Here is a 27487-nt window from a genome sequence, read left to right as displayed (position 1 = left end):
GTGCTGAGTCTAAGTGGAAGTAACAACACAAGGACTAGAAGAAAGCCTGTGCAACCTTCGTGGCTCCATGGCACTCCTTCCTACTTGGTCTGAAACACTAGAATGCAAGGTCAACGGGCAAAGAAGGAAATCGTAATGAATATAGACTCGTGTTTGTGTCGTTTAAAATATCCAAAGCAATACAGTAAGCTGGGATGTTTAATCCCTTGGGTCACAGGAGCAGTGACAGTGCCTCAGAGTATGAAACAGATCATATGGTTCCTAACCACTTAAAGTGCCATTTGGAGATCAATTAATCACTGCAAATGCAGAGAACACCCTTACTTAGTGAATATTTTTATTTCTGTTTTATTTTTTGAAGAAAATAGAATAGAGGTCTGATATGAAGACTAACACTTACCTAAACATGTCCTTCAACTCATTCACTTTCTTAGGTGGATACTTGTTAGCTTGACTTTCATTTAAGAAAGCTCTCGCATATGCTAATGGACCAGCATTGACCTAAATTACAGAAGAGAAAGAAATGAGAGTGTGGCAAGCATGTGCAGGAAGAGTTTGCATTTTCCTTTTCATTAAACACCCCCAAGGGCTGAGGGGATAGCAGATACACAATAAAATACCTAAGGAACCCATGGCTTAGAGATCTATTTATTTTGCTCGTGAGAAGCTTGTGTGAAAAAAAATTATTAACCAAAGGGATTAATCTGGCAAAATGATACACCAATAAATTAGTTAATGATTTCTGATGCAGTAATACAGGACATGGCCAGTCTTAGAGGTTTATGGTAATGTCTTCTGATACAATACAAACTTCATATAAACTAAATGTGATTTATTTCTCATGTTAAAAAAGAATACTGAGCTTTTTTGCGCCCAATAAGAACCTAACAGTTAGTTAATGCTTGCTCTGTGCCCTTACAAAAGCAAAAGAAACATCAACAGCCTTTTGTGTTTGTTGTGCAACCAAAAAACATACCTGAACAGAGACACAGCCCTGCAACTTTAGCTGAAGCTGAATCATGTCCACGTCAGCAGAGGAGCAAAGCTTGTGTAGCTCTGCAGTTTTATCTTTTATTTCATCAGTAGCAACATCGATTGGTTTTAAATTCACCTGCTGTTCACAGGTTATAGGAATCCTTTTCTTTACATATGGAAATGAGTTTGAAGCTACGAAATACAAAGACCAATGTTTTGAAAGTAGCAATGAATAATTTTTATTTATTTTCATTTTATTTATTCTTCTCTCATATAATACTTTTTCGCCTTCACTCCCTCAACTACCTCCCACCTCCCTCTCCCCCAAATTCACCCCTCCTCCCTCCTTTTCTCCTCCTCCTCCTCCCTCCTCCTCCTCCTCCTCCTCCTCCTCCTCCTCCTCCTCCTCCTCCTCCTCCTCCTCCTCCTCCACCTTCTCTTCAGAAAAGAGCAGGGCTCCCCAGCATTATCGACCAGACAAGGCACAACAAGCTACAATTAGACCAGGACCTCGTCATACTAAGGTTGGATGAGGCAGCACAAAACCAATTTTAGAAAATAATTTATTCAGTAGAATTCTAGGAAAAACCCAGAATCAACTTGCTTTATGCCTTCCCATACTTTTCCTAGAAAAATTCCTAAGGGTGCCAACTTGCTTCCTTCTGCTTCAGGATGAAAGGATAAAATTATCTTTATGAGACACCTTTAAGCAATTAGGAGTGACATATGGGAAAACGATCGTTTATTACAAGGACATGTTTGTATAAACTTGTAAAATAACAAATGATTCAAATTTCAGCCACATGTTCCTGCTGGCCAGCTGGTACTTGTTTGTGTACATGAGAAGGGACCAAGACAGATACGAAAGTAACATAAAATTCCTACTCACTGGTCAAGATGGTGCGGCGTTTGCACTGTTCTTCTATGCAGCCTTGCTTCTTGCCTGATAACGTGTATGGGGCCTCAAATACAAATCTGTTGATATTATGATTCCTTTCAAACTCTGTCTTTCTTTCTGTCAGTTCTTTGTCATCAAAATAGGGCTTCACATAAGTGACTTGTATATGAGCGAATTTGGGATCAAGCTCTTTGGCATTTACCTATAAAGAGAGAGTTTTTCAAATCAATGAAAAGAAAATGAAAGCATAGCTTACTGCTTTGAGACTATACAAGAAACAAGCCATTATAAGTGTGCTCCTGATTTATTGTACACCTTCCTGTGAGATTATAGCTGTGTTTTTACAGACATTTATCAGTGATTATAGGGAAGGTACAGAAACCTATAGAGACTACAGAAATATAGGAGAAACAGAGAACACCACTGCAATCTTATCCCTCAGCAATTAGCATTTTCTACATTTCACATATTTCTTTCCAATGTTGTATGCATATATGTTCTCAAAATTGAGATTACATTGAACAATTTTGTAATCCTATTCTTAAAATATTTATTAAAATAGTTGTGTAATATGAAAAGTCTACCACAATAAGAACACGCTGAAACTACTATAGTTTATACTGGAGTGTTGACCATAGCATTAACACTATTTATTTATATTGTTTGAGACAGAGTTTTACACTGTAGCTCAGGCTAGCTTGGAATTCTCTAGGTAAACCTCGGTAACTTTAAATTTGCAGTTGTCTTCCTGGTTTGGCCACTGTGGTGATAGAATTTTAGGTGTGAGCTCCAAGTGGCTTAATATAATTTTAATGGCTGAGTGAATGCACATGAATTATATTGCTCACTTTCTTACATTTTGCTATGGAAAATCATGTTTTGGAGAACATCTTTGAATTTAAATGGTGTGGGGTTTTTTTGTTATTGTTGTTGTTCTGATTGTTTGCCTTAGGATACATTTTTAGAAAACAATTATTCAGTCATTTTAATGTATATATAACCTAATTATGCGACAAAGTAGTATACCAATTTGGCTATCCACAAGTAGTATCTGATATCATGAATGAATATTGTAAAAGTCTTATTTTTATATTTTATGTGTATGAGCTTGTCTACATGTGTGTGTATGTGTGTGTGTACACATGTGCACCATGTGTTTGCAGCCCTTGCCAAGCCCAGAAGTGAACAACAAAGGAATCGCTGGAACTGGAGTTAAACGTGGTTGGGAACCATTATGTGTGTGTTGGGAACTGAGCCTGGATCCTGCACGAGAGAAGCAAGTGCTCTTAACCATGGAGTCATCTCTTTAGCCTTCAGGAGTAGCTATTCTTACCTACATCAGTCTAATCCTAGCCATGAGAGGAAAGGGATCAAAAGAAAATCCAGTGATTGTATGTTGCAGACGTACAAGGTTAGCTGTATGCAGGATTGGGGGTATAATTCAAGTGGTAGAATGCTAGCCTAGCATGTACAAGGTATGTAGTTCAATTCCCACTGAGAACAGCAGCAGCAGCACCACCAACAACAAGATAATGCAGAAGTCTAGTGACGGTTGCCAAAATTTCATATCAAGAATTGCTGCTGCTGTCCTTGCTGAAGGTTCACTTGAAGATTCTCGAACTCTCTAGCATTTCGCCTTAACTCCAGACAAAACTCAGGATCTGCTTTCAGTGTCTTCTCAACAAAGTCTGCCTAGTGTCTTGGGTGACTTGTTTATTATCTTGGTTATTTATTGTCACATCTGTCTGTCTAGTGAAAGAAAAGAAAGGAAGAAAGGAAGGAAAAGAAAGCCAATAAAAATCCACCCCCTCCCCAAACAGTCTCTGTATGATTTTATCCTTGCCACATATGCAGGCATAAAGACAGGGAACTGTAAATGTCATAACCCTACTAACCTCTTTACAAACCTTCTATTTATTTAGCTTGCTTGGGAAACATTAACCTTTCTTTCTTATTACACTTATTTTAGCCAAAAGTCCCAGAAATGATTCTCTAACATTTAAAAGCTAGAATTTTATTAAAAAAAAAAAAATGACAACCTTTCAGTCAAAGTAAAAGTAATTATTTGGCTAAGATGAAACATAAATACAAAATAAAAGTTCAAGTGGGATGTCAAATCCTCAAACATACATGCACATAATAAGTAGTAGACAGTTTATACATAAAATAGCAGAAAATTTTTTTTCAGCCAATATTCTAGCCCCATTTATGTATGGAGATAAGTTTATACGGATTTAAATGTACTTACAATCCGCATTTTCTTGCACCTTGCTTTTTTTCCCCTTTAGTGACATATTTTTTATATCATCATACTGATGATAAATCCTTCACCCTGCCAAACACGGTGGCTAATAACACCTATAATTTTAGCACTTGTGAAGCTGAAGCAAGAGGATTGCCAAGAGCTAGAAGCCAGCCTGGGCTACACAAGAGTTCCTAGCCTGCCTAGGTTACAAAGTGAGACTCTGTCTCAACAACGCCCCCCCAATAAAATAATTCCTCTTTTCATTCCTAGAAGACTCTACCTATTATATATTACACATTATTATTATTATTAAACATTATTACTACCATGCAGGTAGGTATTATGAGTATTAAGCTTTCCCCAGGCTTTTATAGCACCAAACTTCCTTTAATAAACAACCATATACATGTATATTTATAGTATAAAACTTCAAACATAATATTGTTGGACCAAAGGACACATACATTTAAGAACCTGAAAGACACTGCTAAACTTCTATTCAAATTGAGTGTGCCTTTAAGCAGGTTTTGTTCTTTGGCAAGCAAAAAGAGTAGTTTCCTTTGCTTTTCTTTTTATTTTGCTTAGCATGGTAGCCCAGGCCCGTAATTTCCCCCCACCCCCCAAAACACACAAGAATGCCTTTAATTTTACCATTACATATTAAAAGTAAAATTCCTTATAATCTTGGCAATATTGCTGCAGAGAACCGAACCTAAAAATTACCCTTCTGTAGCTTTTAAACCATCTAGGGATGACTTCTAGCAAACACAATGTAAACGCTAGGCAATTGCTTGTTATACTCTATTACTGAGGGAACAGTTACAAGGAAAACATCTTGCAGGTATGGTGATATATGCCTATAATTTCAGCACTCTGAAGGTGGAGGCAGGTCCTGCATTTCAGGCCTGCCTAGGTCAGATCCTGTTTAAAAAAAATGTTTGGCCAAAAAAAAAAAAATGTTTGGCTAGGGTGAGTGTTGTTGTGTAACAATTTCCTACAAGGTAAACAAAGTCCTTCATCTTGATCCCTAAGATACAGGATATTCTAAAGGGAGGTGAAACATTGCATTCTTCAAGTTAACTCGTCAAGACACACAATGTTCTTGGACATAAAATATTCCATCTTGGAGGGAAGCTCAGATAAGGAAGTAAACTACTCGGTAGCTTCATAGGGTCCCTGAAACTGACCACATTCAACAGATCTCTCCTTTTCTAAGCTTCTATAAGGACTGCTGAGATCCATTCAGAGACAAGCTGAACGGTCTGGAAGAGGCCCAGCCCTTATTAGTTGCCCGAAAAAGATACTTTCTAATCTGTGGAAGTTGCCTGCTTTTGGGAGCTGTCATTTATGCTAGGTTGGGCTTTTGGTTGATACAGCTGTCTTTGAGGTATTTCTATTCTAGGAAGTAACTTCCGACTTATATTCCTCTAAATAACCCTGAAAACACTCACGGGTTCAATAAATTGTACTTTGGTGGCATCCTCACTTTGGTCTGCTATTGGTTTTCTATCTGGGATGAGTAGATGTTTTGCTCATGTCTCCCTAGGAATGCTGACACACAACGTTGGGTTACATAGGGAATTCTAGACTACTCTGGGCTACAAGTAAGAGCTTGTCTCAAAACTAAGGAAAACGAAATAACAAAGTCTCAAACTGCTTGGTACAGATGTAGTGTTTTCTGAATAGTTTGGATCCATGCTTTGTTGACTGTGTGGCTGTAGAATCCATAACTCTGAGGGGATGACTGCATTTTATATGAATAAAAATGGCTTCTTGTATGTTGCCTATGAGAAGTATAGAATAATGTCAGGAGTCTGGCTGCCCAGCAGTGGTTTTTCACCAGCATCTGGGGCTAGGTTTTCAAGGCAGAATAAAGGAGAAAGACAGGTTGTCCACAGTGTCTCACTAACCATCACCTATTCATTTCTACAGCAGTCAAGAGCATGGAAATGAGCTGAGGTTGCAAGGACAGGGAATTTTCTACTGTCTTAATCCAATGAAACAAAACTAGTGAAACTTGAAGAGAGGTATTGCCAAATATCAATCTGGAACCAATCATCACATCTACTTTTAAAGCTCTTAAGCCTATGTTAAAGATAATTCAGCTAACAAGCGATACAGGGGTTTCTAGGAAATAAAGAGGTGAGATTTTTCTGTCATTGCTGTCGACCTGACTTCAGGGGCTTCGCGGAAAGTTATTGAATAAATGTGGGCACAAACTCTGCACTGTGGTAATCCTTTCTACCCAGGTAATGAGCTCTCATCCTGGGAACTGTTAGGACTCAGGCAGTCTGACTGTTAGTTTCCAAAGGCTGTCTAGAAGGATTAGTGCATTTCCCACAAAACAGTCTCTCTTGTTAGACCTTTCACACCTTGTTGTGCATGATAGGGCCTCACAGGGTAGATGATATTTAGGGTGAGACCAAAACGAACTCTCTGTAAACTGACTTCATTAGACATGCAGATACAGCCCATACTTGTAATCACAACAGCAGGGAAACTGTTCTGAGTTTGAGACCAGTCAAGAAACCAAACTAAATCAAACAACAACAACAACAAAAACCTCCCAAAACAACAACAAACCAAAACCAAAACCAAACAAAACAAAAAACAAAGAAAACATTGGGGGAATCAGGAGCTGCAGTAACACCCTTGCCAGTGCAAGCAGAAGGGGCTCAAATGTGACCCCTTTGGCTACGTAACAAAGCAGGCAGTGCACACCTGTACTCTTAGTCCCAGGGAGTTAGAGACAACGTCCCTCACACAAATCAGGAGCCTGATTACTAGGCCTGTAAGAAACGAACAATGCTTTCCAAATGTATGAGACAGGTTACCTTGTCTGAATCCTGAATTATTTTGACATTTTCAGTTCCAAATTTTTCACCATAAAGTTTCACAAGTCTGAAGGAAATCTCTGAAAGGCCCGTGAGCTTCGGTTCTTTATAGATGTACTCTTTCCCATCTTCTTCTTCAAAAAAGGACTATTATAAAGGTAAACAAATAACAGTTTACAAATAGTATGTGAAAACACATTCAAGAGTATCAGCACAACTAGTGACAATAGATCTGAATACACTTAAAATAATACTTATTAATACTAGCTTAAATATATTTATGCTACCTAGTTTTATGCCATCTTGATATAACCTAGAGTAATTTGGGCAGTTGGAACCTCAGCTGAGAAAATGTCTTATCAGATAAGGCTGTAGGGGATTTTTTTGGTACGTGATTGATGTAGGGGAGGACTCAGCCCATTGTGGGTGGGACCATCCCTGGACACATGGCCCTGGGTTCTATAAGAAAGTAAGCTGAGAAAGCCATGAGGAGCAAGCCAGTAAACAGCACTCCTCCATGGCCTCTGCATCAGCTCCTGCCTCTAGGTTCCTGACCTGCATGAGTTCCTGCTCAGACTTCCTTCAGTGATGGAGTATGATCAGAGTGTTGTAAGCTGAAATAGATCCTTCGTCCAAAAGTTGCTTTTACTAACTGTGTTTTAACACAAAACTAGAAATTCTAAGACCACATTAATATTTTAATTTTAGTGTATTAATAATATATTAAAAGTCACATGCATATAGTCAACTTTCTAACTTTGAATAAGTTGAGAACTGTCAAAAGGCCAAGCATACAAACATATTATTGTCTGGAAGGGGATGAAGTAATACAAAAATACTTTTATTTTTATTAATTTTATTAATTATTCCCATGTAATATTTTCTTGTGTATATTCAAATTCATAAGTATATAAACACGTTGTTGGTAGAAGGAGGAAAGTAACATGTATTTTTTCATGAATTTTATTAATGAGAAGTCCATACCTTGCATCCCTGACCTAAAGACAGGAGAACCAAAGTGAACTAGAATATTAAAAACAAGCCCCCTGCTGTGTGAAAGGCAATACACACTTCCAGAAGGAACAACTGCACAAAGGCCATCTAACAAGTCAAAGGAAACATTTAAAACGTCAAACAACTTGATAAATGAACTTTGCTAAAGCACACTCACCTGGCCATAAAAGGCAACTCTAAAGAAAGTACCTAAAAGTCGTTTTTTGGTGTGCATAACCTCCAAAATTTTTGTGTAAGCGCCATGTAGAGTTCTATAGACTTGAGTCAGTTTCTGAAAAAAAATGAGAATAGAGAACTTATATTTATGATTTTGGCAGACATTAAGTATATCAAGATCAACATGCAAGAGTTAAAAACATATCCATACTGGAAAATATCATCATGATTGAGGTAACCCAATCACAGAAAAACACACATGGTATGCACTCATTGATAAGTGGATATTAGCCCAAATGCTTGAATTACCCTAGATGCACAGAACACATGAAACTCAAAACGGATGACCAAAATGTGAATGGTTCACTCCTTCTTTAAAAGGGGAACAAGAATACACTTGGCAGGGAATAGAGAGGCAAAGTTTAAAACATACACAGAAGGAACACCCATTCGGAGCCTGCCCCACATGTGGCCCATACATATACAGCCATCCAATTAGATAAGATGGATGAAGCAAAGAAGTGCAGGCAGACAGGAACTGGATGTAGATCTCTCCTGAGAGACACACCCAGAATACAGCAAATACAGAGGCGAATGCCAGCAGCAAACCAATGAACTGAGAATGGACCCCCTTGAACCAGAGAAAGGACTGAAGAGCTTGAAGGGGCCTGAGACCCCATATGTACAACAATGCCAAACAACCAGAGCTTCGGAGGACTAAGCCACTACCTAAAGACTATACATGGACTGACCCTGGACTTGACCTCATAGGTAGCAATGAATAGCCTAGTAAGAGCACCAGTGGAAGAAGCCCCTGGGTCCTGTCAAGACTGAACCCCAGTGAATGTGATTGTTGGGGGGAGGGTGGTAATGGGGGGAGGATGGGGAGGGGAACACCCATAGAGGAGGGGAGGGGGAGGGGCTAGGGGGATGTTTGCCCGGAAACTGGGAAAAGGAATAACAATTGAAATGTAAATAAGAAATACCCAATTTAATAAAGATGAAAAAAAAACTATCCACGTTTAGGTTTTTAATGTTGGCTTTTTCTTGTTCTTTATTTATTTTTGAGACAGAGTATTACTGTATTTATTACAGTACTAGCCCATCCTGGGCTGTTAGCAAGACTTTACCTCAAAAGTTGCAATAAAGGGGATCGGGTTACAGCTGAGTGGTAGAAAACTTGCCTAGCCTGGGTTCAATGCCTGGAGGTGCAAAATATTTTATATTATATGAACATGTGAATTTTACCTATTCATGTATACTTACTAAATTCCTTTTTAAATTTAATTTTTATTTGTGTGATGCATTGTCTGCATGTATGACTGTATATCACAGGAGTCAGAAGATGATCTCAGATCCTCTGGAACTGGATTTACAGATGGTTGTCAGCCACCACGTGGGTGCTGGAAAGTGAACGCAGGTCCTCAGCAAGACCAACAGGTATTCTTAACTGCTGAGCTGTTTCTCCAGCTCAATTTGTCAATATTTTCAAACATTTTTTTTCTGTTGAGTAAATGAGTTTTGTGTGGATTGCTAATAGTATGGGCAAGCTAAGCCATTATATGAGCAAAAATGACTGAAAGATAGCAGTATCTTCAAAAGTCTAAACCCTGGAGCATGACTCCCGTGGAAGCCCAGGAGAGCTAAAACCTGGACACACTTGCAGGTAGCTAACTTGTCAAAGAGTATCTGTTTCAGGGATCTCGATTTGATCTGAGACTCTTCTGGGCAGCTCAGATGGTCTGAGAGTGTCTTCTAGCAGTCCTTACCATTTATATTGGAGAAGGAGGGATTTAGCACTTCTGGTCAGCTTCAGGGACTTCTTGAAGTCTTTGAGTTTAAAATGGGTTTTGGGGTTTTTTTGTTTGTTTGTTTTTGTATGCCACTATATTCAGCTCGTCCCACCATCTCCTCTCAAAATAGCTTGAATTCTCCTTCCCCTTTTTTGTACATTTGCAGTGGAAATTGTAATATGGGCCCAAAGACTTGAATATTAAAAAATTCTGTTCCATGTACATGGCAGTAGCCACTCATTAGAATTTATCAACAGTTTTCCTGGCAGAGCACATTGATAGACAAATGTTTACAGCTGGCTTATTACTGGCATCACACTATGTTTTTCTCTCACGGTCAGCCAGTACTTTGAGTCCCTGCACTCAAGTTGAAAGAAAAGAATAATGTTTTTCGGTCATTCTTGCTGATATGGAGGATTGGTAGTTTCGACAGTCCAGGGGGGAAAGCTAGAATTTGGACTGAGGGAGTCCTGGAGACAGAGCATGTGTCTACCATGCTCAAGGCCCTAAATTACATCCCTGACACCACAAACAAAAAGGACAAAATAAGAATACTTGTTCTGTGATAAAATTCCAATGTCACAATATTTTTTTTAGAAGACATCAGAATATAAAGATAGGAACAGCATTATATCAGTGTTTTGACAAGCCTGAAACAAAGTATGTAAGGCAATGTGTCCACCCCTTACCTCAAACTCACGGCGTTTCTCATAAATTGGAATGATCAACTTGGAAATCTCAGAAATTACTTCATATCGCTCTGCCTTCCACAAACCATCCACACACTGTTCTAGTAACTCCAGCAAAACTTCCTGGATAAAGAGAAACATTCAATTGGGTATTAAAAATAGCTTTAGACAAATCAATTTTTAACCATTTTAACTTATTAAAGAACAAGCTGAATGGGCTAAATTCAAACAAATGCACAGAAGTATATTTGTATGGCCACACCTTCCCCCGTCCATGTCTTTCTTTAGAATCAGGACCTAGCTATGGAGCCCAGGATTCCTGTCCTCCAACTGGTGAGCTTCCTGCCTTAGCCTTGTAATTGTTGGGCTTACAAGTATGTGCCAGCACATACAGTCTCACAACTGTATTTTCAAAATCAAATGTTACCAGGAAATTAGAAATGTTTCTAATGTATGACATTAATGTCAACAGTAAACTGTATGTGTTTTGTTTAAGAGAAAATAGAGACTTTACTTGCAGATAGTATCATGTTGAATTAAATCTTTTGTTTGTTCTAAATTATGGGCTCAGTTGACCTGAAAGTTGAAGAGTGATATACTACAGAATGGAGAGGTCCAGGGTCGGGAGGGCAGGTGGTAAGGGTAGAAGAAGTATGCTTAGAGATCTCATCAATGGATGTTGTATGCATGTATATAAAGATCAATAATGAATCACACACATATAATATGTTTTAATAACAATAAGTAACTAAATAGATGATGTAACAATGCTTAACAAGGTAAATTCCACTAAGTTTGTACATCTACATCACTTTTCTTTCATACTGAAACAATGCATAGAACATTAGTTTGAAGGGAATGGGACAGCTTTTCAAGCTATTGAATTAGTGATTTAGGTCTTAATTAAACTCATACAACCCAGAGAATGAACTCTTCCTTCATGTGATTTGAACATCAGTGATAGGTTAATGTCCTATGGTAGAGCTCTCTCACCTGTGAGAATCATAACAGCCTCTTGCTACAACTTTGTGAAGTATCATCTCATGTTCTCAACAATAGAAAAAGACTTTTAGGCCAAGTGCTGTGCTTCTGGCTGAGTTTTAATAATTTGTTTTCCATCAGATCTACAGAACTGATTGCCAAAAATGACCTTTGTTTGTTTCTTAGATAACTGAATGCAACCTGTAGATATCATTTCTATGCAGCAAGTGGCAATATTCTATAAATTTTTTTAGCTGGAAACGAGGTGCAGTTTTTACTTTATCCTGTTATGAATTGAATTAATTGTATTTCCCTAAATCAGAGCTTTTCAACTTATCATCTGCTATTCCCTTGGGGGTGGTGGTAAATGACCTTTCGCAGGGGTCACATATCAGATATTTGCATTGCAATTTGTAACAGTAGCAAAATTACAGTTATTAATTAGAAACAAAATAATATTATGGTTGGGAGTTACTACAACATGAGGAACTGTATTAGAGGGCTGCAGCATTAGGAAGGTTAGGAACCACTGCTCTAAACTGCAAGTTGAAGTTCTCAGCCACCTCAGAATGTGACCTGATCCAGAAAAAGGGTGTTATAGATATAATTAAGATGTGTATACTGAATAAATAAAATAATTAATTAATAAAAAGATGAATATACTGCTAAAGAGTGAACCTTCAAAACAATATGGGTGGCACCCTTATTTTCCTGCAGGTATTCAGGAAAATATGTGCCTACATAGACAGAAACAGAATCCATGTAGCTACAAGCCAAGGAATGCTAAGGATCAACAGATATCACCAGAAGGCAAGGAAGGCTTCTACCTGGACTCCAGGAAAGAAGTTCCACAATGAAGCCTCATTTTCAGATTTCTGGACTCCACAATGGCGACATAGTACATTTCTGTTGTTTGAAGCCACATACTTTGAAGGTGTTTTGAATGTGACAGCCTCAATATTCTGCTCTAAGTATTTGTTTCCCTCAGATTCATGTGTGAAAATTCTAAGCTTGCTAATGGTAGTAGAAGGTGGGTTAGTTGTGGTCATAATAAGGCAGAGCAACCCTGAATGGGATTTCAAGCACCCTTTGAAAAGAAATCCAGAGATGGAGCCCATCTCTTCTACCATCGAGTACACAGCAAGAAGGTGTCATCAGTGCACTGAAAGTTTTGCCCTTCCTGGACACATTGTCACTCATGCTTTCCTCTAGAACTTTGAAGTCTGAGAAATTAATTTCTGCTGTTAATCAGCTACCTAACATATTATGCTATGGTATAGCACTTCGGACAGAAGATGCATAGGGAACGAATACAACCGCTTCTATCACTCATCCTCTGAGCTTAGGACCAAGCTGTATTAATTTTACTTCCTAGATATTTCTCAAACCCAACACTTCTCCACTTCTCCATTTATTGCTGAGGCTCAACACCTTGCTACTTTTTTGCTTGACTGATCTCCCTGACTGTAGCCTTGGCACTTCCTAATACATCCTCTACAGACAGACCAAAGGCTTTCATCTGTCACTGATCATGTCACTGAAAACTTGAAAACATTCCATCACTCACACAAGGAACAAGCTCATTCATGTGGATACAAAGCTTGCCATGAGATTAATATTTCTATAATCTCCTCATTCAACAAGCCAAGTGTTCCAAAACAAGAAGCACTTCAAGCCCCTTCTTAGAATAGTTTAGGTACTGACCTCCTAGATATTTTCCTAGTCCAGATAAGGAAGCAAGGTACAAATAATTTGTTCCCTTTAACTAATCAATGGGCAAATATTTATAGTTCTACAATATTTACATACTGTCTCAATAACTGACCTTCTAAATAAACCATAATTCTTTAAAGAACAAGAACAAGCTTATTTATCCAGACTGTTTTCTTCTGTAACTCATATAGTCCCCCTATACAGCAGTTACTCAATCAGTGTGACCACTTGAGTAAAGAGTCAGCATATTAACCTTCAATAGCTATTGTAAGAAGTTTAGCAGGGACATGGTGGCACATAACTCTAAACTTAGCACTGTAGAGTCAGAGTCAGAGAGGCTGAGGCAGAGGGGCAGAGGCAGAGAGAGAGAGAGAGAGAGAGAGAGAGAGAGAGAGAGAGAGAGAGAGAGGCAGAGAGAGAGAGAGAGGGAGAGAGGGAGAGAGGCAGAGAGGGAGAGAGGGAGAGGCAGAGAGGTAGAGAGGCAGAGAGGGAGGAGAGGCAGAGAGGCACAGAGGCACAGAGGCCGTGAGGAGCAGAGAAAGACAGAGAGGCAGAGAGAGGGAGAGAGAGGGAGAGAGAGAGAGAGAGAGAGAGAGAGAGAGAGAGAGAGAGAGAGAGAGAGAGAGAGAGAGAGAGAGAGAGAGAGAGAGAGAGAGAGAGAGAGAGAGAGAGAGGCAGAGAGGCAGAGAGGCAGAGAGGCAGAGAGGCAGAGAGGCAGAGGCAGAGACAAAACTCACAACAATCTTCTTTACTCTTCCTGTAGACTTCTGAGATAAAAGATGATGTGTACTGCCGAATAGGACTCATTTTAATATAACTTCTAAATCAGTTTAACCTACTTCAGATATGAGAGCATGAGGTGGAAACCCTACGTGGGCCCAGAAAAACTGGTACTTGGTTGAACACCGTACTCTAATTTATAAAAAACAAAACAAAACAAAACAAAACAAAAACCAACCCAAATGTATAGATTACTACTATAGAGCAAAAGTATCCCAATAAATATGTTTACAAGGCCATCTGTATGGATAACTTAAAGCTGCCATTTGGAAGAGGGGGATAAGCTGAAGAATATGTCTTCTGTGAAGTACTGTTTGTAAATGGGGTCACATAATAATACCAACCGAATTCTAAAGTATATCTAAATCTCAGATTGTGAAAAGTGAAATGATTTGTTTCCTCCCTTTTTCTTTCCTCCTTTCCTCACTTGAGACAGGGCCTTGTTCTGTAGCCAGGCTCTTCAGGAACTATGTACACCTGACAATTTTCTTGGCAATACTCCTGCCTCAGTCCTCTGATAACATGGTCTGAGTCACAATGCCTGGCATAGTACATTCCTTGTGCAACTTTTCTTCAGAGGTAGAGCCTTCTTATGTGGCTCAGGTGGACCTGGAACTTGAGATCCTTTCTGCTTCTGCCTTCAAAGATGGGATTATAGGCATTTACTGCCATAGCTGGGTCAACGCAACTGTTATGAAAGGAAGGGAATTTTGCCAGATAGTGGTGCACATGCCTTTAATCCAAGCACTCATGAGGAAGGCAGATCTCTTCTACAGAGCTAGTCCTAATTTTTAGAAACCCTGTCTCTAAAAACAAAACAAATAAATAATAAACAAACAAATACATATCTCTGTGAATGTAACATTTGTCTTTTTGTAAAACTTGGCATCTAAAATTTTATTTTAGAGGTAATAGATTTCATTTTAAAATATTTTCTTCTTTATTAACTTGAGTATTTCTTATTTACATTTCAATTGTTATTCCCCTTCCCAGTTTCTGGGCCAACATCCCCCTAATCCCTCCCCCTCCCCTTCTATATGGGCTTCCCCTCCCCAATACATTTTAAAATATTTTGATTATTCTTCCTTCATTGTCTTTTACAAAGACAACAGGTTTCTTTGTGACATCACCATGCATCCCTATCATGTACTCCCCTCTTCTCTTCTATCATGGAAATAGAAAATTTTTGATAGTTAAATTATATAACTCTGTTGAAGATACTTGCTTGTATATGAGTATAATGATAGTCATTCATTGAATTGTTTTCTGCATGTATCTTCCACCAAAATATATAATTAAAGCTCTTTTTATAAACAGTTTAAAAACTTGCACTCATAAGTCTCCCTATAAATAGCAGCTATCATTTCCCCACAATTCCCAAAGCTCTAGAGATACCTATAGATTGTTCGCTCTCCTAAGCGGCAGTTCTTTCTTCTCCTCCTCTTCCTAATGGTATTTCCTAGGAATTTTTGCTTTGTTTTGCTTTTTGAGGCAGGGTCTCATGTAGGTCAGGCTAGTGTCCTACTCTCTATGTACCAAAAGTAGGCTTGAAATGAAAACTTCTGATCCTACTGAAGTATAGACATGGAGAACCTTAACCAGTTCTTGTGTAGCTGAATATCAAACTCAGTGATTGTGTACGGAAGGCAATTACTCTGCCAACTGAGATACATGCTTAAACTGGACCTTTTACTATTGTGGTTTATGACATAGTTGCCACACATCTAGACAATAAGACGGGCCTTCTCCCAGCCTCCATCTCCAGTCTCTATCTAGTCACCTGAAATTCACCTCTCATATCACAACCATGTTAACTTCCTTGCCTTATACCTCTGACTTTTCATATCGCACACCTATATTATTTCAATGGCCATCTCCAGAGCAGAACTTGGAGATCATAGTTCATTATTTTACAGTCCTTTTATCTCCAAGTCTATAGGCTTGATCCTATGTTGGTGCTTAACAGATCTTTACTGATGAACAAGTGAAGCTGTTTTCTATCTATCTGAAGTAGGGAGCAAGACACTTCATTCCTGCTACTTTGTTACAAATATTTTGCCTATTTTAAGTAAAAGACAATTTTAACTCTAGTTTTCTGGAGTCATTTTTCATATGCTAGGTAGGACCTGGTCACAGAGATCATGGTATAAAGATGGTTAATATTGTAGGTTAAAGTAACTTTTATTCATTTTATTTATGACTATTTTGCCTACATGTACATAGGTATACCACTGGAGTGTATGATGTTCATGAAGGCAAGAAGAGGGAGTCGGATTCCCTGAAACTGGAGTTAAAGGTGGCTATGAACCACCATGTGAGTGCTGAGAATCAAGTCTGGGTCCTCCGAAAGAACAAATGCTCTTAACCACTAAGCCATCTTTCCAGCCCTCTAAATATTGTATTTTAAAACAAGATAATGGGAAGAGTTACTGAGACAAGATTCTACCCTGCCAACAGAATTCCTTTGCCTAGACAGTTTGATTACTTAAAGCTCACCAACCTTTAGTCATTTTCAAATTTAAGCCAGATTTAGTAATTTAATATAAATAACTTTTGAAATGGGAAATGTCTATAAACGATGATGCCCTGGGATCTTACTTCACTGTAATGAACATCCATCATTCCAGCATCTTCCTTCATGGCGCCTTCTTCATCTATATTGGGAGTAATTTTCTTGAATGCTGAACATCCGCTAGGGAATAATTCTGTGTGGAAAACCAGAAATGGAGTCTATTTATTACAAAAAAAGTTTGGTCAATAACAGACACCCTTAAAAGGATATGCTATTTTTAATAATAGAAGTGGGTCAAAGTCGTAAGTACATGTTTCAGCTGTAAAAGTAATTTCATATGTTACTCAGATTTATTAAATTCTATGGTTCTTCCTCTTGCACAAAGTGAAGTCAAATTCATTGTAAGTGAATTGTGGATTTGGTACACTATCTTCAATGGCTGGTGTAGATGATTTCCTAGTATAAAAAATATAGAAAATGCTTATCTTTTCTACATTTGCTCTGTACATATTATCTAGACAAGAGGGTGGACACTTTCTGGGTAACCCCTGAATGACCTTTGGTAATCATCTAGTGTTTAAATTTCACGTAGAGTTGGAACGAGAAGTCAGTCAGTTATTGGAAGAGCCTAGCCTAGGATTTATATGACAGACAGGAAGTGAAACAGATGGCAGAGATAAAAACACCGTTGGAGAAATTGAATGGGACATTAAAAAAAACCCATAGATTTGAAATTTAGACGAGTCTGACTCTAGCATTGTGTCATTACATGAATTTGGATGTTTGTCTCTCTAGTCTTTATAAAGTTTCTTCATCATCATTATTACCATCACTACCATGATAACGAGAATAATAATAGAGGTTTGTGAGAATTACCTGAACACATGTTTGGAATAGAGCTTAGTGTATAAGAAGGACTAAATGAATTATCATTGCTAAGTAAGTCTATCAGTGTAACTTCCGGAAGCCTGGGAGGTAGGGCTTAAACTGTAGCTGAAAAGAGCTTTTATAACTGTGACCAAAATTGTTATCGTGGAGTGAGAATCTAGGTGGAGAAAGTCAAATGGTTTTCCTACAGTCTGCGTTTTCTAGGATCTTGTGATTTAGAGGGGAACAAAGGCACATTTCAGATATGGCTGGCATCAAATTTATAACCATCCTCCTGTCTCTTCCTCCCAAACGCTGAGATGTGGCTGAGGTACACTTCACCTGGTTTTGACATGGAATCTCAATCTTAATGCTTCATTAGCTATAGCTTTTACATTCTCACATGTCATTCTAGAGAAATAAACATGGGACAGTCCAGGAAGGTACAAACACTTATTCCAAGTGACCCAGTGAAAACGGTGAGTAGGATTCTGGAGGATGGGATTGTAGTGCCAATCCTTGATAAAAATGACTGGCAGCCAGAAGAGTTAGAGGTAAGATCCTGAGGGGTGAGCACAAAGGGGGAAGCTGGAACTAGGAACAAATAAGGGAATGAAGTACTTTGTGAAATTTTAGCTATATGACACTGGGTACAAAGACATGGGAATGGAAGCAGCATTACCCTATAAGGAATGAGAAAAAGAGACTCTATAAGAGGAGGAAATCACATTTCTTAGGCTTATGGGAGAATATGAAGGCCCAAAAGTTTTGCTGAAGGAGGATGCTATGTGGTGGTACAAGAATGCAGAAAACTTGACTCTTGTCTTCCCTGGGGAAAAAAGTGTTGTGCCCTCTCTCAGGAAAAGAGAGAAGAATGCCAAAGTCTAGGCTTTAGAGAATGAGATCTAGAAATTCTGACTTGTCTTGGATCTTCTATTTGAGAACAAGAAAGAGTAACACAGCAAGGCCCCCATTATCACTGCTTCCACTTGACTTGGGCAAGGGAAAACCCTGAGAATCTATCTGTAAGGTTATCTCTGGTACAAAGAGCAAGGGCCTGTCAGAGGGTGGGGTGGGATCAGGGTCAATCACAGACCTCCTTCCACTTTCATTTTCTTTTATTTCTTCTTTTTCTATGGGGAGGGGCAGGAATAAGATGAGATATCAGACCATAGCTGGTACTGTGTGGCCCAGTCTGGCCTCAAACTTCTAACCCTTCCACTCCTGCACACTGCAATTACAGGCATGAGCTGCCACTCCCGGCTTCCTCCTTCCTCTTTCCCCTGGCACTCCAGTGCCCAAAACAAGATTCCAGCACTGTGGTCCTTCACTTAAGCTGACACCCCTTGGGGCCAGGAAACTACTGGACAGAACAAACTTTCTTTTTATTAAAAGAAAGTCTAAATGATAGAACATTTGGTTCCAATATGTCAGCTAATTAGCATTCTATTCCATCCTGATTAAGAATATTTTTATAGTGCACTTCAAGAGAAATGGCTGCGGGGCCAGAAGGACTTGTGTACTATGTACGGCATCCTGAGTTCCGTCCCAGAGGGAGGGAGAGAAGTGCTGGATGAGATGAGCTGCAAGTAGAGTACTTTGAAATGACAGAAAACAATTTTTTGGTGCCACATAGCTGTCAGGGCTTTACAATGTGAACACTCTTCTGTATCAATGGACAATTAATTGGAAACAGTAAGTTCTAGTGTGTCTTGAGGATCATCGCTAAATGTCATTTAAAGCATATTTTGCTTAAAGATTCAAGTCTTTTTTAGACTTTTTAAATCCTGCTGGGTTGCAGAGTTCTCACACTGGATAGTGGTTGTCCCTGGGGGCCAGGAAACCACCAGCTAGAAGAAAATTTGTTTTTGTTTTCCAAAGTCTACATGATAGAACATTTGCTTACAATGTATCAGCTAGGTAGCTTTTTAGTCTATTTTCATTAAGAATATTTTTATAGTATACTTAACTGGTTTAGATTAACTATGTATCTTGATACCACTCTCATAGTTCAAGCAGCTAATTGAAAAAAGCTGTTTTGGATTCCTTTTTTTTTTTTTTTTTTTACTTGAATCATTAAAGCTAAGGTGGAAAAAACCCTGAGGATTTTTACTACTGCTGTCCTTTTAGAATAAGGTTTTCTACATTAAGATAGTTGAATTCTACGGGTTCAAAAATAGACAGCACTCATAAATAAATATAGAAACAGCAGTCACATTTAACATTTTTTTTTGTTTAAAGGGTAAGACATCATTTTCCCCTCCTTAGCTCTTTGAGGTTAATGAGAGATAAATTTGAAAGAACCTTAAGAATATTATGAACTACTTTAATGACAAGTTTGAGCGACATCCACTTGTTAAGACAGGACAGATTGCTGATTAAGTAGCTGCCTAATGCTGAACTAACTGGAGTAAGAAATAGTCCTTCTAAACTTAAGGACTGGCTAGTGGAGACAGATCATTCTTGGTCTGAATGTCTTTATACACGTGAATAAAACAAGATTCTTGGGAAGAACTTCTAATATAATTATCTATATTGAAAGGGTTTATTCTTAATAGGCCTGGAACTCATATTTCAGGTGCTCACTAATTAGAAAGCTGGGGTAACAGGAAGCCAGTTTCTCTGGAAAGCATTTAAAACCACAGAATGGTATTTAAGAACCTCACATTTGTCGATGGGTATGGAATTGCAGGTGTGCAACTTTGATTTTTATTTTTAGGGCAACTTGACAAACATCAGTGTTCTAATTGAAAAAGATGAAATGAGTCTCACTTTAATCAATTCTTTCTCCATCAGAACTACTTTTAGGGACTGCCTGTACAGCTTGGTCTTCGAGCATTTGCTAATCATGCCTGTAGCCATTTTATCAATCCCCAGACACACTACCCCCAGGAGAAAATGAAAACAATATATAGACTAAAAGGAAAGAATAGAAATAGACTATTTTTTTGCTTTGCTTTCTCACGATAAATCATTCTTATTTTTGTTTAATATAAAGTCTTTGTATTGTAAAACAAGATTCTCAGGAAGAATCTCTAATATAATTATGTATTTTCAAAATCTAGAGAGTTAATTCTTAATAATTCTTAATGAGTCTGAGACTCTACTTCAGGTTCATACTTTGTAGTCCACCCTGACTTGGAATTCACCATGTACCCCAGGGTGCCTTGGATTTGTGGTAGTTTTCCTGCCTTAGCCTCAATGTGTTGGGATTATGGATCCCACAATCCCTAGCTGAGTATAACAATTTATAAACAGATTATTCAGAAGAATTTCACTGTCAATTTAAAACATAAGTAAAATGCTAAAAATGTTGCTCCAGTAGTAGTGTTATGCTTTCTTGCTTTAGCATTCACAAACTTCTGGGCTTGATCTCCAACACTGCATGAACTGAGCGTGGTGGTGCATGCGTATAGTCCCAGGAGCTAGAGGCAGGAAGAGCAGAAGTTCAAGGTTGTCCTTCGATACATGCAAGTCTTAGGTTTGCTTGGACTGTATGAAATCCTACCCCTTTCCCCAAACTTAAATGACACAAATGCATAGTTTAATTACTATAGTCATTTTGGGGAAGAATCTCCACAATGCCCATTAGTCTACATGTGAAATAAAAAACATAGAAATTCCAGAAATAAAAACAAAACAAAGCAAAAAATATAATAAATCAAACAAACCTTGTGTCCCCATAGTCCCAAAGCCCACATACTCTGACTCCTTTAAGTTGCTTTCATTTTGACCTCATTGTGATAGATAGCAGATGTCTTGATTGCAATTGCCACTACTAATTAACTTTTAAACCTTACTCAATTGCTTTGCTATTTGAGTAGTTATAAAATTCAGCAAAATTATTTGGGGACGAAGAAGCTTTCAGCCTGATCTCTGAATTACGAATGCATAGCTGTGGATGTCCTTCAAGGGCTTGATTCCCTTTAACACTCAGGTGTCACTGCATAAAAATAGCTCTCGATACCTCGTCCATTCGCAGTTGGTGAAGTTAAGGATGAGGAGGGGAAAGAAGCAATCTGTCTGTATTATGCAGAGCTTCTCTTAGGCCCCAAGAAGAATTGAATTTGTGGCAGTCATCCAGGAGATAGTCTTTAAATAAACACTGCATGAAGCCCAGCTGTAATATTTAACTTATTCTTTGTAACTCCTACAGAAGCCAAAAAGCCAAAATGAGCAATCCAGTCTTTTTTATAACAACGTCTGTTTAGCATTGAATGAGGCTGAAGGTAAACATATTTTTAAGAGCTCAATTCCTTCCCATTCACAACTGTACACTGCAAAGATAAAGATTATTTTGCCAACCGAGTGTCCTCCCATCTCAGAACAGAAAGGTCTTACTTACTCTTTCGATGAAGAAATTCTGCAACTAGAGCTGCTACATGGACATAACACATCGCAGCCTAGAAGTGGATGACAAAGACAGAAGTGTCACAATGTGTTAAAGGGAGTTTGAAGAGTCCCAGTGGCAGCAAAATTTTAAGTAGTCACCTCAGAAAAATCTCCATTTTTAATATGAATTTTGGCCATGCTGTCAAGCCACGTTTTCCTCAGCTCTGGTGTGCTGGCATAAGATTTAGCTAAGCTGTACTGGAGATCAATTAGCATTTCAGGGTCTTTCTCATGCTCCTTCATTTGGGCAGTGGCCATAAGAACGGTGCGGATCCTCTTGGTCAAATCTTTCACTTCTGTGGGAAAAGCAGTTGCCTAATTTCAAAACAAAAGAAAACAAAAAAACCCACATATTTAACAGTATTATCAAAAGGATTGAAGCATGAACATCCAAATCTGGTGACTATAGTATGGTTTCTACTCCTTGTTAACAGTTGCTAATACTGTATTCCGTGTGGCAAGTCTAAAGGGTTTTTTTTTTTTTTTAAGATTTATTTATGATATACAAGTACACTGTAGCTGTCCTCAGACACAGCAGAAGAGGGCATCAGATCCCATTACAGATGGTTGTGAGCCACCATGTGGTTGCTGGGATTTGAACTCAGGACCTCAGGAAGAGCAGTCAGTGCTCTTTTTTTTTTTTTTCTTTTCTTTTTTTTTTTCGAGCTGGGGACCGAACCCAGGGCCTTGCACTTGCTAGGCAAGCGCCGACCACTGAGCTAAATCCCAACCCACGCAGTCAGTGCTCTTAACCGCTTGAGCCATCTCTCCAGCCAGTCTAAAGGGGTTTTAATTAGTTATTAAAAAAATTTAAAGCTTTTGGCAATATACTCAAAGCCCATAGAAACATGATCTTTGGAGGGTCAGACTATCCGGCTTTCATTATGAATTATGTACATGTTTGGTTTACTTGTCACCATAATTGAAAATGATTGACAGCACATAGGTACCAGGTACCGATCTGGGTGCTTTTTGTTTTAATTAAGTAGCCTTCTCATGCATTTCCACCAATGGGAAAACTGAGGCACAGAGCAGTTGAGAAGCTGAGTCAACATCTCTTGATTGGCAAGTCATGGAGACAGGACCTCTATCAGGCAATCTGGCTCCAGGGCTGGTACTCTGTGGGCAATCTTCCGTGATAGAAGTGTGCCTATCCTGCCCACTGACTATAACACACACCTCAGTGAAAACTCTGCTGCCAACTTTCCACAGATGAGAGTTTATGAGTCACATCACACTCCAGAGAGGTTAAAGAGAACGTTAACCTCTCACAGTGTTTCTGACCCCAAGATAGGGGTAGGGCAAGTACATGGTTAGGGAACTTAATATGAATATAATATACTGTTCTGACTTTTTGTCTGCTTTAAAAATAATTATTAGATGCATCTAAACCCTTTGTGCTCATTCACAGAAACTCTACTTCCTGAAAGGCTTACCTTATAGTAACAGGGTTACAGGTGACCTTGGCCAATAAAACTAATTCACAAATGAGTAAAGGGAAGGCAAAGGGGCTCTTTTCTAGGAGAGCTAACATCAGCCTCATTCACTTGCAAAACGCTGTGCTAATCTACCTGTATACTATGGGAGTGGGCACGGTAACAACTAGAAACATAAATTCTTGGAGTAAAATAGTTGAAATAGTACACATTGCTTCTGTGCTCCTGGGATTAGCTGAAGTGTATACTGATCCCTTGGGAAACCCACAGCGCTGCTTGAAAGCAAACTTTCCCAGCCTATGAGCAGCTGGCACTACTCAATGTTTTGCTCCCTGTAAGCACACTCCTATGGGAATGGTTTTTTTGGTACATAGATTCTACACGTCCCAAACATCAAGCATGTTGTGACTGTGAGCTTTTGAATTTTTGAAAAAGATTTCCTGCACTACTGTCAAATATACTAGAATATGACCTTTCCTGAGAATGGGGACAGTTCATCCCCTCGGGAGGAGCTAAAGACCTGTTCTCCAGGCAACAGTAGGAGATGCATTTTTCTTTTCTTTTCTTTTCTTTTTTTTTTTTTACAACGTCCTAGTTTTTAAACATGCAGTGCTCAGAATCCTAGGTTTGATTCTGATGGACTGGTACTAAAGACTGACAGCTTTGGACTATTACAGCAAGCAACAGTTGGTTAGCCTAACTTTTGAAAGTCACAAAACCAACAAATAATGAAACTCGTCTGTTCCACTTCTTATCTATTGGCAATGGATCTGTTAGCCATAATAACAAGTGAGATTTTTCTCAAATTTCCAACTCAGTGTTTAATTACCCAGTATTATAAATGGTCACAATTGTTAAGAAGAAAAGTAAACATTTATTTTCTGGGCAAGTTTAGAAATGAAGCAGAGAAAACAACACAGATTTTATTACTAACAGACACACATTTTAAAAATCGATTTAGTTACTGCTGAATATTATTGTTAGAGATCCAGGGGTAAGTAAAAGCCATCAACTCTTAAAGTTCACATTCTATACATTCTGTCATGAGTCACTGAGAATTCCACCACAGTTTAAGGATATAAACTCTCCTATTTAATTAAGGTGTTCTTATTTGTTATTTTGGTGTTGGGGATCAAACCCACAGCACCGTTCACGGTTAGTGCCACCAACTCACAATCCCAGCCAAAGTGGTTCGAGTTTATTCCATACCTTCATAGGTCTGTCGCTATTTGCAAAATTATTGATAATGAATAAAGACTCCTGAAATCTCGATCCTCCACTCAGTGCTACATCAGCTATCAGTTGACTTACAGCAATGATTATCTGTGGGAAGAAATAAAGGTTATCTTTTTCAAATGGCTTTAAAAAAAACCTGCTTTGGGAGGTGAGGAGAGGTATCACTATACTGTGCCCAGGCAAACATCTACCTTGCTTCTGCCTTCCTGTTTCAGTCTCTTCAATAGCTTGGACTGCAGGCTAAAGGTTCTTATCAACAATCCTTTCCCTATTGAAGAGCTCTAATGGGACCGACCAAGGCAGTGAAGATACATAACTAGAGATTTCCCATATTGCAAAGTAGATTACTGAGCCAAGAAATCCCAACTGTGTTTAGACTGTGTTTAGAGTTGTTTCATCAATTAATCAGTATGTTAGAGAATACTAATTATCACCCAGTGTGTTCTCTGTGCTCGAATGGTGCCAGCTGCTGTATGCACTTCATTTTCACCCTCATACTAATGACCATACAAGATGGCAAACACTTGGTCTCATTTTACAGATGAGCAAACTGGTTCAGCCAGATTAAGTAACTTGCCTAGCATCACACAGCATGTACGTAGTTGGTCCGTGAGTTGAGCACAAGCAAATAGTCATCTCTATACATTTTGTGATTTCCACAAAATGTTGAGGTTAATTCCATTGCTTGTTTGTTTTCTGAGACAGGGTCTTGCTGTGTTAGCAAGACTGGTCTTGAACTTGTGACCGCTTGCCTTGGCATCTCAAGTATATGAGAGTATACAGGTGCAGGCTAGCACTCCCAGGTCAATTCCTTTTAATTTTTGCTTATTTGAGACAGGTACTTCTTGTCCTGTAGCTCTTGTTTGGATTTTAGGCATGTGCCATCATGCTTGGCAATCTCTCATTGTTAAATAAAGGTTTAGCAGATGCATGCAAAACAACCTGTATCACCTGCCATTAATCATCGAACGATCTTATTATTTAATCATCTTACTTAAGCCTCACAAAAATTCTGAAGGAGAGCTTCTCCTATTTCATATTTAAAGAAGCTGAGGTACAGAGAGGCTAAGGAAGCTACGTGCTCCATGGCAGACTGTCATGGAGTCTGAACTAGAGCACACATTCTTACAACTCTAGAGTAGCCTTCTGCAAGAGAAGGAGAATGTGACTCACATATATAAGTAGCTACAGCGAACAAGAGATGGAAGTGAAACTTACTTTATTTTTCATGTTTACTTTGTGTGTGTGTGTGTGTGTGTGTGTTTGTGTGTGTGTGCGTGCACGTGCTCATGCACTCACATGGGCACTTGCTAGATGTACATGTGAATATTAGGGGACAACGTTCAGGAGTTTGGTTTATGTGCTCAAATTCAGGTCATCAGTAAGCACTTTTAGTCACTGAGTCACCTTACTGACTACAAATTTATTTTAATATATTTTACTTACTCCCCAAATTTGACAAATTATTTCAATATATAAACAATATATGACAACTTAGAATGCTCTATTTTTTTAATGTACTTAGTCTTTATACTTCCGACACATCTCAGTTTGGACCAGTCCCCTTTCAAGTGGCAGATAGCCACATGGTCTGAGCTATGGCACAGAAAGGAAAATCCAGATATTGATTTCTTTTGCAGTGCTGAGACTAGAACCCAGAGCCATGTGCATACTAGGCAAGCATTATATATTATATATGTTGTGTTGTATAATATATAATAATTATAATATATTATTATATAGCTATAACCTTAGGCCTCTTTTCACTTTTTGTTTTGAGACAGTGTCTTTCATGTTGCCCCAGCTGGCACAGACCTCACTCTCTAGACAAAGTAAGACTTGAAGATGATATCCTCTTACTTTAGGTTTCGAAGTAGCTATAAATGTTGCTCTTTGTGGGGAGCAGAGTGAGAGGTGGGTGCGCGCGTGTGCACACACACACACACACACACACACACACACACACAAACACACACATTTTCAGGTGCACATGTATGCCTACGTGTGGAGCTTAACCATTCTTTAGATGCTGTCTATCTTAATTTGGGGGTGGGGGCAAGATCTCTCGCTGGCTTAGAACTTGCCGAATAAGGTTAGGCTAGCTGGTCAGAGAACCCCAGGGTTTGGTCTGTCCCCATCTATCAGTTCTGGGGTTACAAGTACATACTACCATGCCTGGCTTTAAAACAAAAATGATTTATCTGTATGTGGATAGCTGTATGTATATGCCTGGTACCGAATGAGGCCAAAAGAGGACATCAGATCCCCTGGGCTGGAGTAACAGGTGGTTGTGAGCCACCATATAGATGCTGTGAATCAAACCTAGGTCTTCTGGAAGAACAGCCCGTGCTCCTAACCACTGAGTGTCCCTCTAGCCCCATAACACAGCTTTCTGGGCCAAATTTAAGTGCTTATGCTTGAAGAACATGCACTTTACCAATTGAGCTAGCTATCTTTCTAGCTATAGATGCTAATTTTGATGGAGGTCGTAGATCGAAGAGAAAACAATCAAGAAGAGCGTTGATTGGTACTTACCTGCAAGTGTGTCCTCAGAAAGGTTTTCCTCTTTGTATACTCAAAGTTGTTTCTCATCAAAAGATACAAAAGTGCGGATGCCTCATTCCTGGTTGAGCTAATCTTTGAAGTACAGCACTTTAAAACCTCATAGCAAAATGCAGCACACATGTTCACTCTTCCTTTGAAAAAGGCTGAGGGAAACTAAACAAGGAAAATAGAAATGAATATCTGAAAAACGAATAAAATCCACCAAATAGTCAAGTGCTGACTGTAGCCTCACTTAAAACTATACTCGGGGCTTTAGAGGATAATCAATCAGCAGGAGGCTAGCACTCTGTTCTTGAGATCCTACAGACAAGCATCTGTCAATGATAGAACAAGTCAAGTCAGTATAGAAGGTACTGCAATGACGTGGAGGTACTTGGCATAAATGCTGTCAATCTGAGAAG

At 38.8% G+C, this 27487-nt stretch overlaps 1 protein-coding gene across 1 annotated transcript in view; it reads right to left on the bottom strand.

Annotated features, from left to right (window-relative positions):
- Positions 1 to 27487, bottom strand: part of Dock11 (dedicator of cytokinesis 11) — a 186453-nt gene that overhangs the window by 6524 nt on the left and 152442 nt on the right. Inside the window, 11 exon segments of the mRNA XM_032889739.1 lie at positions 401 to 501; positions 977 to 1167; positions 1865 to 2075; positions 6953 to 7099; positions 8124 to 8237; positions 10605 to 10727; positions 16677 to 16783; positions 21803 to 21860; positions 21949 to 22164; positions 24495 to 24608; positions 27057 to 27239. Of these exon segments, the coding sequence (XP_032745630.1) occupies positions 401 to 501; positions 977 to 1167; positions 1865 to 2075; positions 6953 to 7099; positions 8124 to 8237; positions 10605 to 10727; positions 16677 to 16783; positions 21803 to 21860; positions 21949 to 22164; positions 24495 to 24608; positions 27057 to 27239 (1565 nt within the window).

This window comes from Rattus rattus, chromosome X, assembly GCF_011064425.1.
Source record: "Rattus rattus isolate New Zealand chromosome X, Rrattus_CSIRO_v1, whole genome shotgun sequence".
Lineage (NCBI taxonomy): Eukaryota > Metazoa > Chordata > Mammalia > Rodentia > Muridae > Rattus > Rattus rattus.
Note: the sequence above shows the minus strand (reverse complement) of the source record. Positions and strands in the feature narration are given on the sequence as shown.